Source organism: Lissotriton helveticus, chromosome 5_1 (genome assembly GCF_964261635.1).
Source record: "Lissotriton helveticus chromosome 5_1, aLisHel1.1, whole genome shotgun sequence".
Taxonomy (NCBI): domain Eukaryota; kingdom Metazoa; phylum Chordata; class Amphibia; order Caudata; family Salamandridae; genus Lissotriton; species Lissotriton helveticus.
In genome coordinates this window covers 441,158,759-441,171,935 of record NC_136065.1, presented here as the reverse complement: position 1 = coordinate 441,171,935, position 13,177 = coordinate 441,158,759, and the positions used below count along the sequence as shown (strand labels likewise).

Here is a 13,177-nt window from a genome sequence, read left to right as displayed (position 1 = left end):
GAGTTCTTTCATGAACTATCCTAATTTTTCATTGTATGCATTTTTAATGCCTGTTTTGACAGTTTGTCTAAAAGTTTTCATAAATAATATTAATACTAATGTTGCTTATGAACAAAAGTTATTTTAGTGCACCTTTATTTTCTTATTCAACCTGTGAAGACAGCAGTAAACAACACGGACCTCTATGATGGCCTGACCTGTATGTGTTGACGATGGAGTTGATACAACAAGTTTCTGCTTGAGGATAGTGGTTGACCATCAGATCTACAGTGTAGAGTGGTCAACCCTGAACAGGACTGTGCATTTTCTGATTTATTTAAATTCATCGAATTGCCTGAACATTAAACATATTGCCTGAACTTGAAACAGAAATATGTATGTAGTAGGCTACGACCCCAGTGCTTAATTTCAGCTAGGGGTTTGTGGTGCTTGGCACCAACATTTAATTGTCAACACTGGTACTTGTGACAGTCTGCCACATGATGGCACTGTTTGTCTAATTTAGCGATTAGACGAATAACAGTTGTTTATTAATTCAATTTACATTAGAAATACCTACCGCTAAGGCCCTAAACCATTCCTACTTCTTTGGGGCCTGAAATAATCTGAACTGTCACGCTCGTAGGAGTGCGATGGTTAGTAGTTGTGTAGGTACTATCACTGGCAGTTCTGGCAGGGGCAATGAGTGGTGCAAGGTGTAGTGACCTCCTGACATAGGCCCTGGTTTCTTATTTATTTTTACAAATTGAGCACTGATGCGAACCATGTAACTATCATCCAGGCTGATCCATTGCGTCAGATGTCCCTTAGAGGCTTTCATGTCATAGTCATTGTATCTATGAAGACCTTGGGTTTGTCTTGGGGGTAGAGCCCGACACTGAAATTAACCCTGAAATCTGTACGTGTTTTTTGCAGGATGGATTCACACCACTGGCGGTCGCCCTTCAGCAGGGCCATGATCAGGTGGTGTCCCTCTTGCTGGAGAATGATACAAAGGGAAAAGTCCGGCTTCCGGCCCTGCACATCGCCGCGCGGAAGGACGACACCAAGGCCGCCGCTCTGCTTCTGCAGAACGACCACAACGCAGATGTAGAGTCGAAGGTTGGTGATGTCTTTTAGCAGAGCTGCTGGGCTCGGCAGGATGCCGCTGTGTCTTAGCAAGCATGCATGCTCCTCTGAAAGGTACATTACTTATTAAACGGCCTGTCATTTCGTTACGGTAAGTTGAAAAGGAAGGCATGAATTAGTCATTACGAAAAGAACTTGACAGCGTGCCAAAAAACAGAAAAGTTGCATTAGGCCTTACATAAATAAAGTTTGTATTTGACAAAAGACCTCTTGAGGTTCCTTGGCCGTTAGAAGAACATGAATGTTGTGCAGAAAGGCCTGTTAAAAATGAACTCTGAAGCCATTTGCCTCTGGATGTTAATTGTTGAAATCCCCCTCCCCTTTGTTGCTTTTCATCGTTCCAAAAACAGGTAAGTTCAAGACCGTTGTAGTCAAATCAAAGTAAAATGAAGATAAAGCCCTCAGTTTTCATAAAATGGTAAGAAAAAAATACTAGTTGGTTCTGGCTGCCTAAATGAGCCCAGCCCGCCTTTCTTGCTAAAACTTTGAAAGCAAGGGGATCTTGTTTCAGTTTGAGGATGTAATCATTGTGATGGCGAAAAGACGCTGCATACATACAAACAAGATTAAAAAGTAGGTTACTTTCAATCCTAATATAGACAACCTGCTTCCAGTTGGGATCAGATTGTCTGGGACATGCCTATATTTGGTCGACTGAAAAGTGGTGATGAGGGTAGGACTGTGTTTGACATGATTACAAGTCAAAAAAACGTAATCTGCTGACTAGTTTGGGTAAAAATCATAAAACTTTCAAAAGTAGAAACATTTGTTGTTTTTGTAACTTATCAATAAAATGGTCTTTGCACGTTTAAAACGTCCCGACTTCATTTAGCAGTAGGGTCATCCATAATGCAAGGAATACATGTCCTAAATGATGTCACATTGTGGTCAAACAAATACATGTTGAGTGTGATACCTTTAAACCTCCTTTAATCACCCTTCATATAAAAGTCTTCTAGCGGGCATTATAGTTTCTAGCGTAACATCAATACCCTAGCCTACATAGAAGTGAAGGGTGCTGATCATAGGGAAAAAGTACAGGTGGACGCCGGCCAGTCTTTAGGCAGAGCTTTCTCAACACGCTCTCCGCAGGATAGTCACAGCCTCCTGAGTTTGTGAGCAGGTGTCTTATGTGAAGCAGTTGTGATGTAGCCCAGTGAACTGACACCAATGGACTAGGAAGCAGGTATTAAAACCATTATTAGAACATTGGAATGTGGAGCACTTCCTTGCAGACAATGTAGTGCTCCGTGCTTCTACTGGCCGGTAAAAGCCAGCAAAGCAACATTCCAATGTTTTTTGAACAAAGGCCTCTCTAGACCGAGGGGATTTCAAACCCCTGTTAGAACATTCTGCCCTCTAGTAGCAGAATGTTCTAATAGCCTTATAGCCCCTCATAGCTGGGCTATACCAGCTATTAGAACATTGGAATGTTGGGAGCTCCATTAAAAACAATGGAGTGCTCCGGGCTTGTAATGGCTGGTATAAGCCTGGAGCTCCAACATTCCAATGTTTCTTTGTTCAAAGCCAGAGGGCTGTGAACAAAGGCTTCAAGGAGCCAGAGGGGATTCCAATCCCCTCATGCTCCCTTAAGGCTTTGTTATTTTTTGTTAGAACATTCTGACCTCTAGTTGCAGAATGTTCTAATAGCCTTATAGCCCTTCGTAGCTGGGCTATACCGGCTATTAAAGTCCCTCTCCCTTGTTAAAGGCCCTCGCCGAACGCTGGAAAGGGCCTTTAATAGCCGGTAAAGCCCTCCACTGCGGGCTATAAGGCTATATTAAAGTCACGCTCACTTGTTAAAGGCTGCTGCAGCGAGCCTTTAATAGTCGGTATAGCCCGCTACGGCGGGCTGTAAGGCTATATGAGAACATTGGAATGTGGAGCACTCCGTTGAATGCAATGGGGTGCTCCGGGCTTCTACTGGCCGGCAGAAGCCCACAGAGTAACATTCCAATTTTGGTTTTGTTCACAGCTGCTGCTGTGAACAAAGACCTCTGGGAGCTCAAGGAGATTTAAACCCATTTCGTGCCCGAGAGGCCTTTGTTTTTAGTAATTCGAACATTCTGCCCTCTAGGGGTGAAATGTACTAACAGCCTTAAAGCCCTCCTAGCGGGCTCTAAAGGCCATTAGAGGCCCCTCCCTTGTTTGATGCTAGAGCAGGCCTTCAATGGCCAGTAGAGCCCGCTAGGTCGGGCTCTAAGGCTATAAAATGCTAGTTTTGTTTAGCCATCTGCCCCTTTTTCCACTGAGAACAATGTTTAACAAAATAACTCATCAGCGTTATTATCATAATTGTGGGGATGCTTTAGTTCCTGTCACAAACCTGGGGTTGTCGGAACACAATTCACTCTGTATACATATCAGAGACATTTAGAGGTTTTTTGGAATCCGCCCAAGGCCTCAGGAAGTCGTCAGACTGTGGAAGTAATATCTGTAAGGCGCTCTGCTACCTTGGGGTCAAGTTCATGCTATACAAAAATCGGTAAATAAAATAATTAAATATTTGCAAAGGCTGTGGATTCCAAGCCATAATTCCATGACAGTCTTTCAGGGTGCCAAACTTTGCCCCTGATGCTTAGGAAGTGGGTGGAAAGCAAGGGCCAATCAACGAAGGAGCAGCTGACCAACATTGTTGTGCTTCTGCCGTAGTGAGGGTATCACTGGCAGATTAACAAGTCACTGTTGGTCTGGTAGCTTCTAGGCTAGCTACGCACAGTAGCTTTTCTTACATGTGGAATCTGAAATCTGTAGAAATTAACATTATGGATTTCATACCACATAAATAACCTCATCCTCAGAATAAATATACTGTTTTAATTTGAGGCTTACGCACGCCGCACTTTCGATCGACACAGCAAGTGGGTGAACATTGTAAACTGAATTCGTTTGATTTCTGCATGCATTATAGACCTGCAAATTGTCAGATCAAAGTAAAATAAAAGTGAGACCCAAAGTCTTCATAAAACGGTAACGAAAAAAGTATTTGATTTTGGTTAATTGAACAAGACTACCACTTTTGCTGGAAAAAAAATAGAAATTATATTTTTGTTATGTAATTTTAATAGGTTCTGTGTTTATTACTTAAGCTCAGAGGCAGAGACAGAAAGAGAGGACTGCTGCTAGGACTCGTGTGACTAGTGTACCAGAGTTAATACATCTACCGCTTCTGCTGGACCTCAATGTTTTCTTTAGTTTCCTGTAACATCTAGCCAGTTGTCAAGAATAACTCTAGCCCTAAGTAGTACAGCCTGACTTTTGGCATTTTTTGTGATTTCAAGGCAAATCATGCCACTTTTCAGTTTGCAACGATTTTAAGAGGTGAGAGCATGATAGATGATACATTTATTGTACCACTTAAATATGATATGATTTGAACTCTTTGAAGTTCTAAAACCACTCGTATTTTTTTAACTATCTGCCTCGCTTTACGCTTGTTGCTCATCCATGTTACTCTATTTGTGTAAGCTAAGTCAGGCCCTGTACATTGTATTTAAATGCTGGCAGTTTTAATTGCCTACTGGGTATGTAGGCTCCCACTGGGGAATGGCTTAAGCTTCTTTTGATAGTAGAGCGGGCTGCATTTTAAAACGTATTTGTTTGACCAAATTGCCAATGGGGCTTGTGACACTTGTGTTACACATTTGGGAACAGCGTCTGAGCGTGGGGAAATGCACAAGAACCAAGTACTCCTGCCACAAAAATACATAAGGCTGTCCCAGCAGTTTGTTGGAAACCCTGTTTAACATGTCTATTTAGCCTCTCTTTGATCAAAGTTGATTTAATCCTTTCGAGGAGATCTGAGATTGGTTTCTTTTAGAGGCTTGAAAATGGTTATTACTTTTTTATTTGGTAATAGTAAAACCAAAGAGTGCTCTCTATTTGATTTATCTGTTAAATATGAAAAAGCTTCAATTAATTGAGTATTGTAGCATAATCTCACAAGGTTCAAAGAGTAAACATCTGTAGATGTATGGAATCACATGACTCAACGCTTGATTTTGCTGGCACAATGTTTCATATTCAGTAGTATCGTACTGGAATTTTAGTGGAAAATGTGTTTTAAGGCCTCTCAAAATATTTTCTTTCTTGTGCCTGTTTTGCTTTTCCCATATCATTCATGTCATGTACCACTTATCTCCATGAAGCTTTCTGCGCCCATGCCATCAGTGATGAACTAACCAAACATTTTTCCCCCCTTTTGCCTCCAAATGTGTTAACCTAGATGATGGTGAATAGAACGACGGAGGTATATGTCTGTATCTGCACCGTGTGCCACCCCACGCTCTCACGGCCTAGTGCTGCTGCATCATTCCCTTCCCACCTCCTCTGCTTTGCCTTGTCCTTAGGATAGCCCTCTGCTTTAGATACACAGGTAGCATGTGCTAGAACAGGCCAGAGTGGTTTCACCAGGGCTTTCTGCAGCTGAAATTAGGGTAACCTAAAAAAAAGTAACAGCAAGCATTCTTAGAAAGTACTTACTGCAGACAAAGAGAGCCATAGAGGATGTACGTTGTTACAACGCATGCTTTTACCACGCATGCTTTTACAACGCAGGTTTTTCAACGCAAGTCGTTACAACGACTTGCGTTGGGGGGCGCTGGTAGTGAATAGTTTAGTTTACTATTCCAACTCCAGTCCCTGTGGATAGTAGGGAAGGTGTTGGATAGTAAATTAAACTATTACCTATCCTAGAGCACCCCCCAGCGCAATTCGTTGTAATGACTTGCGTTGAAAAACCTGCGTTGTAAAGGCACTGCGTGGTAAAAGTTGCGTCGTAAAGGATGTTTCCCACCATAGAAGATAATACTTTTGTAAGTTTAGTAGACGAAAGCTGCAGACAACCCTGACACACTGTGCATCCAGGACTAATTGTGTGGGCTTCTTGCGTAACAGTAAACAAATGACCTTGAGAGTGGTACTTCAGCACAGTGTCTTTGTGCCCCATCCTGAAAGGGTCCCTTGAAGCTGGCATGGCTACAAGGCATCCTGAATAATTTGTTAATGCATCCAAAAACAGGTGACCCCAAGGTGTTCAGGTTTGTGAACAGTGTGAACTGCTGCATGTTGTGAGCATTTTTTATCACCAGACCAGGGTAAATGCAAAAATAAAGTTTTAGGAGCGCGAGCTGTGAGGCGTTCTAATTAGGCGCTGTTCTGCTAACTGCGAGCATCTGTCAGAATATAAGCAAGTGTGACTGGTGCGAATGGAAGACTCTTGCTATGTGGCGTATCCTTCAAAGAAACCCATCAGTGATTTAGAAATGGGCTTTGAAGCTGCGGCTTCCATTTGCATTCACTTTTTGTGATGCCAAAAGGGGGTTCCTGCCTTGCATTTCATCTTCAGACAAGAATGTCTGAAGAATAATTAATTGTGCATGTCTAAAGTTTCAGCAACTCCAGCCATTCGTCTGGCATATATAATGTCTGATCAATTAAAAGTATTCTGCATAAGTAGATGACGTATTGTTCTTGCCATCAATTGAAATAAAAAAAACTGTGCTTTAATCAGACCCTAAATTCACTTCTCAAAGCTGCCAACATATTCTTTCCCATCAGTTATATGTGCAGTACTCTCTTAATGCCAAGTGCCCTACTATGACATCTATCACTGGAAAGCACTTCTGTGGCTGGTGAAGCTTCAGACCTTTACCTTTGTGTTAGTGCGTCTTGGAGGAGTGTACACTACTTATTTCATCCTCTTTTTAAAAAATCAATGGAAGGAGTAGCTTACAAAGAATATTCTTGTTCTATGAGAATGAGAGAAAAAAAGCCATTATTAAAGATGATCACCCACTAAATAATGCAAAACACCCTTAGCCACCCGCGCGTCCTCCCTATGGCCTGTGGCTACATTGCGTGAGGTAACGGCAACACAAACATCCCCTGCAAAGTTTGAGGCACATGGGAGCCTAGTGGCATTGAAACCCACGCAGGCAGAGCTAATAACACCCCATGCTGACACCCTGAGTAGGTGTGTGACCGCTCTGACTGGGGGGCCAGGGGCACCATGCGGGGAATTTTTACTGACACCCCACCAATCCCCGGATGGGGATCCCTGATGCCACTCAGTGGCCACACAATGTCACTGGGTACATCTGAGAGGGTGGTAGTCGCACCCTTTGCCTGGTGGGATTTAGGTAGTTTATAAAGGTAAGCATAGGTTTCCTGTACTTAACTCTACTTATGTGTACCTTGCATATATATATATATATATATATATATATATATATATATATATATATATATATATGTAGATGCGGAGCTAAGGATAGTAAATCTATACTTAAATTACTTATATGCACTTACATTCTCGATATTTTGGTCCTCCATATTTTGGCCTCACAATATTTTTGTTCTCCCATGGTGCTTGGGTGTTTCAGCCTCTGGGCTGCAGAAGTCATGCCGGTTGGGCACTCCTGTATTTTTTTGTTTTTCATATTTAGTGGGTGTTCCTCCTCAATGGTGGTTTCCTGAAAGCATGTTTCCAGTTTGAACTGTAGTCTAGTGTTTTTGACACTCAGCATCTCTGTCAGTTTTGCTGAAGTGGCCAAACTAATGCATGTTGTAATAATTATGATTGCACAGAGTGACAATCGCTGGCATAGTGATGCCACATTAATAGCAACCCGTTGTCCGCTCTCCCAGTAATATCTTACATCTTTACATAGTCTGCTTACAAATTCTTTAGACATTTCCTGACATTTTTCTGATTATTCTGCGAATGAGAAGTATAATGTAACACCGCCTTAGAGCAGAAGCTTGCTAACTATGTCAGTTCTGTTTGTGTTGTAGAGTGCGCATCTCGCGTCCGCCTGACGTTTAAAGTCATTGACATGTCTGTGGATCTTCTGTTTCAGAGTGGGTTCACTCCGCTCCACATAGCTGCTCACTATGGGAACATTAACGTGGCCACACTGCTGTTAAATCGAGGTGCTGCTGTGGACTTCACTGCAAGGGTAAGACTCGGATATGAAATTATATAAGCGATGAACTTGGGCATGTTTATCCATATGTTTGGAATATCATATGTATTCAAATTTGTTCTTATTGAGAAGTATTTGATTTGAGTGCCCTTCTTATGAGACTGTAGAGGAGTTCTCCATCTGAGAGTTCTGGGTCAACCAAGTGATTTCTTTTATCCCACTCTCTGCCTGCAAAATATCTTTGTTTAGGTGATGAACATGGATTTCCTACCATGTTAACAAGAAACCATATTAATCACCAAATAACGATTTCTTGCTCTCAACATGGAGTTCTACTTGTGCGGTGATCCATTTCTTTTATTCCGTCTTTTATCACTCACAAACTCTGCCACATTCTCCCCTTTATGTAGTTACATCAATCGCTCAAACAAGGAATAAATTAATCAATGAGGACATTTATATTTCTTAATCTCCCCGTGTCTAACAAAAATGAATGTGTCCTCATGTAATGTAACTGGTGCTATGTAAAGCGCTCTGATACCCGATTCGGGTCAAGTTTGCGCTATATAAAACTCTGTTAAAAAAAAAAGTAATAGGTCCCGCGTCATGGATCTTAACTAGGTGCCTACAGTTAGTGGGATTTAAGGTTTTACCTGGTAGAGCAGAGGCTGTTTTCTGGTGGTAGAGAATTGGATGGCCCAGGCATATGAGAGAAAATGTTTTGCTGCCCCTTGATGAAAGCCTGTACTGTGTTAACCTCTCAGTGCTCTCTACCTGGAACAATCTGCCACACAGATGTTTAAAATTCAGGATTCAGGCCTTTCATTGAGACAAAGAGCTAAATGTACTTTTGTTGTCCCCATGTCATGTGGCTGGCAGCACAATCCTTCGTTACTTCTTAAAAACTAGAGAATTCATTCTCACCATGTTCCCCTTACAACAAATGTGAATGGGCTTCATAGTAACAGGTTGTGAACTGATGTTGTGCACAAATGTTTTCTTAAGGATCCCAAGATTTGTCATTCACCTACATAATTTGGATCCAAATGTAATATTCTACCAGTTTTCCTCCATGGCTTTGTATAGCGTCAAGTTTGAACACATGTTTACCTTTGGGTGTGGCCAGTTTCACATTTGGATCTTTTTTTTATCCGGATCAGGTGCATGAAGTGTTGTTATGGTCTAATATAATCTCTGTAATGGCCTCATGGTAAACATAACGCACTCTTCCTACTATTCCTTCGACTCACACATTTGTGAAGAAGTCTGTAAAGTAAATAATTTGCTTTCAATGACTAAAAAGCCAGTCACATTGCCGCTCCGCTGACCTGGTGACCCCAGGTAACTCATTAAGAACAAATTTTTCAAAAATAATTAGACTGAATTAAGCTTGATTGATCAGATATCATCCTTTAGATTTAATGAATAGGATGTTGTGGCCTGTTAGAGCTGTGGGACTCCAAAAATATTTGAGCATTGGATAGTTGGTCAAGTGGGCACCACAGTGGCAAGAGATCAACGTGTTAAAGACTTGTAGAATCGCACATTTGAATTCAAACTTGAAGTTTTTTTACTGGAAATAACTCCTTTAGAAGGGAGTGATGTGTTATTGGCCAAATAGTGCAGTTGAAGTGGAAAGATTTGCAAGTGGCATACCTTTTCCATAGGCAAAATTAATTCAGAAGCAAATTATTTGCAGGCAGGACTCAGAAATGTTTTTTCTTAAAAATAATCAAAGCAATAAGAAAAGGGTAGCAGTATCTAGAAAATGAAATAATCAATCCCCTTTCATCTCTGTCACCTCTGATGTTTAGAAAGGCCCACTCGGGAGTTGCAGTTGAATGTAACTCCATGACAGTTTTCCACAGTCACAAAGATCATTCCTTCCTTCCTGAAATATTAATCTTTCTCTAGAGTTAAAACTGAGAAGGCAGCAAGCAGTGCCCTAGCAAGTTTCCCGTGGGCCCTGGGAAAAACAAGGGAAATGGCTGTTGTGTTTGTAATAAATAAATCTACAGTAATAAGAGTTTATTGGGCCCTTGGGCCCCACAGCCACTGCAGATGGTGCACCATTGATAGCTACACCTCTGACGGAGAGGGGTGTGGGATTGCTAGTTCTACAACTTAATTTTCTAAGGAAATCTTTTGTAGTTTCAATGGAATCCGGCGAGTTTAGGTCTGGCAAGTAACATGCAGAGCGATAATTGTGGTGCTTGCTTGGTCAGAAACTCGACTAGTGACATTTTTTTGCTGTATTAGATTCCTGGGGCCTGTGGCCTCGCAGACCGATTTGCAGAACGACAACCTGGCTGTGGTTTGAGGCAGGAACATGGCGAGTGACTGCTCAAAAAGGCACCTGTTTACATTTGGAAGCACACCAGATTTAGGAAGAGGTTGGAAAGGGATCTTCTCAAAAGTTGTGTTTTCAATGTGCGAAAGACGAAATCCAGATGTGTTAGTTGAAAATGCTTTGGAAGTGAAACCACACTTTGTTATTTATAAAGACCATCTAGCTCTGCTAATGCCGAAGACATACACATACCTCCCTTTCTAGAAGTGGGCAACACGCAAACAGAACTTCAAAAGCCAGTGACCGGCAGAGGGAAGTGAGAGCAAGGAAATGACAAAGGGAAAGCCAGACTTGAGACAGAGACTAAGCCGCGATAACCAGTAGCTAATGGTTTGATTGCATGTATGCATCATCCCCTTCCCGTCTGCGTCTTTGTAGGTGATTTTGGAGAAGAGCTGTCCTGCCACTACCTTTTACATTTGAGTGTTCTAGAAACAGTCAGACACGGGGGATTGTCTTGTGCTATAACGACAGAAAAATTGAATGTATTAAAAACTAAGGCGATTGCTGTACATAACATCTCCTAAGGCCAGAACTTGCGGAATTGGGTGTGGGTAATTTGGGCTCTTTTGTCATATTCTTACGGATTGGATTAGACTTGTGAATGAGTTGCTATTGGTATTCATGGATTCTGATGGCACCTATCCATTTGTCAGCCGATAAATTATAAAAAATGATGTATTAAGTATTAATTTTATTAACCAGACCATGCTCTATAAACTGTATGGTCTAAGTAAATGACTCTCTGTACAATCTGCTTTTGACTGACTGTATTTTGATATTATGTTATGTTATGTTAGGGTAAGTTTTATATAGCGCTCAGCTACTCCGAGGAGTGTCCCGGCGCTTCAGACCTAAAACGGAAAAGGAACAGGCGATAGATGACAGTACTACTGAACAAACAGCCACGTTTTATTACTAAAAGGATCGCTTTGCCTCTGGCTTTTATACCAGCTTATTCAAATGGGGCAGCCCTGATTTGTATGCGGACAGTACCCCGAGCAGATCAGTAAATCTCTGCCATTCCAGCCTATGCTCCCAGTGGTGTCGGGAATATGTGCACGTGTCGTGCCGATTGCATGACAGAACAATGCAGGGAAGTAGGTCGCAAGCCTTAACCACCCATTTTTTAGCACCCATTTTTTACAATGTGTATGTTTTTACAACAGATGCCATTACCACACATTGTTTATTCATTTAAAAACAATAAAAAAAAATCGGGGGGGGATCCACACACTCCTCAGCTTACCTTAAATGCGTGGTAAAGTCATCCGTTGTAAACTCATGCATGCATAAAAATGTGTGTTAAAATCACGTGGTAAAAACCTCGTTGTAAAGGCTGTTTCCCGTCGTGTCTACACTACTTACATTAAAGACAAAGATTGTGGACAAAGGTACTAAACACTAAATTTCCCCCTTCTTGTGTGAGAAACGAGGACATCCAGATTCCCGGGGGTCATATTCTTAGGGGATGGTATAATAATATACTGTGTAGGGTTATATTTGTGCAAGAGTGTGCAGAGCTGCATAGGTTTACGCTACTAGTACAGTTGATGTATGCACAACTGTTATAGGTAATGGTTCTGTTGTACAGCTCCCCAGCGTGCCATGCAGTGGGCACAGGGCAATATCTTGTGCCTGTCATACATTATATTTTTATATGGCATGCCTCAAATCACCGTCTACAACATAAACATATTTTGACATTGTAATACTGCGTACAGAAAAATTATGTGCTCTATATGAAAACAGGATAATTTATGCGTTAAAAAATGATAATTTTTTCTTATTTGCAGAATGATATCACTCCCTTACACGTGGCTTCAAAACGAGGAAATGCCAACATGGTCAAGCTTCTATTGGACAGAGGGGCCAAAATTGATGCCAGAACAAAAGTGAGTTTGACTATTGAAATGACAAAAGAATGGTTTACTCCAAAACATGCATGTAATTTTTTTTTGTAAGTACCCTTAATTTTACCAAACCTTCGTATGAGAAGTACCTCAGGTTTAGTGTATTCCCTCTAAACCACAAATCAAACTATTTTCCTAGCTGACAAGTTTGCCATAATTTACAGTGAATTCAGAAAAAGCGTTCGACTGCCATTAGCAGATTTATTATGTGATGTTCACGACTAGGATAAGAAGGTTAAAATGGCCGCCGTCACGCCCCTCTGGCTATCGTTAGCCACGTCGTTTGGCGGCGCAGAAGAGCAAGCAATTGCTGCGTGACTGTTTTTAATTGAAAAGATTGAGCTATTTATGGTGAGGCAAATTGGGCGCCGTAAACCGGTGGCGATAGTAGAGCTCGCGGGGGTTAACGCACAGACTGACACTAGAGCTAGCTGGGGATGAACCGTCGGTGATTGGCCGGGTGGGGGCAACATATTCGTGCATATTGCGTGGCGTTTGACGTGCCCATGTTTCCCCCAAGGCTTTAGGAAGAGTGGTAGCCTAATCCATAAACGAAACGTCAAACAGGAAAAATCATAGAAATCGACTGTTTTGCTCTTTATTTCCCGCTCAACTACAGACTAAGAATCGTACCTACAACTACCTGCTTTACTGCGTTAAAATCACCTACATTATCATGGTCCTCCTGCGTAAAGGGTCCTGCAGGTTGCTGAGGGAAATTATTCTTGGAGCATCAGCGACATCGTGTGGCGGCTTTTAGTTGGTGTTTGTTTTGCCGGTAATAAACCATAGAAAAAGCTGGCGCAAAAAGATCGTTTATAAACACCCCAACACCGAAAAGAGCGCGCATCCACAAATGG

General features: G+C 41.7%; 1 protein-coding gene across 27 annotated transcripts in view; it reads left to right on the top strand.

Annotated features, from left to right (window-relative positions):
- ANK3 (ankyrin 3) overlaps nt 1–13,177 on the top strand; it is a 1,924,186-nt gene that overhangs the window by 1,361,435 nt on the left and 549,574 nt on the right. For 16 of the 27 annotated variants that reach the window (XM_078642665.1, XM_078642667.1, XM_078642662.1 and 13 more), the window contains 4 exons: nt 916–1,101; nt 5,354–5,377; nt 7,989–8,087; nt 12,201–12,299. In XM_078642665.1, coding sequence (XP_078498791.1) covers nt 916–1,101; nt 5,354–5,377; nt 7,989–8,087; nt 12,201–12,299 — 408 coding nt within the window. The remainder of the gene's footprint in view (nt 1–915; nt 1,102–5,353; nt 5,378–7,988; nt 8,088–12,200; nt 12,300–13,177) is intronic. The other 11 variants (XM_078642672.1, XM_078642674.1, XM_078642664.1 and 8 more) reach the window with 1 other exon arrangement.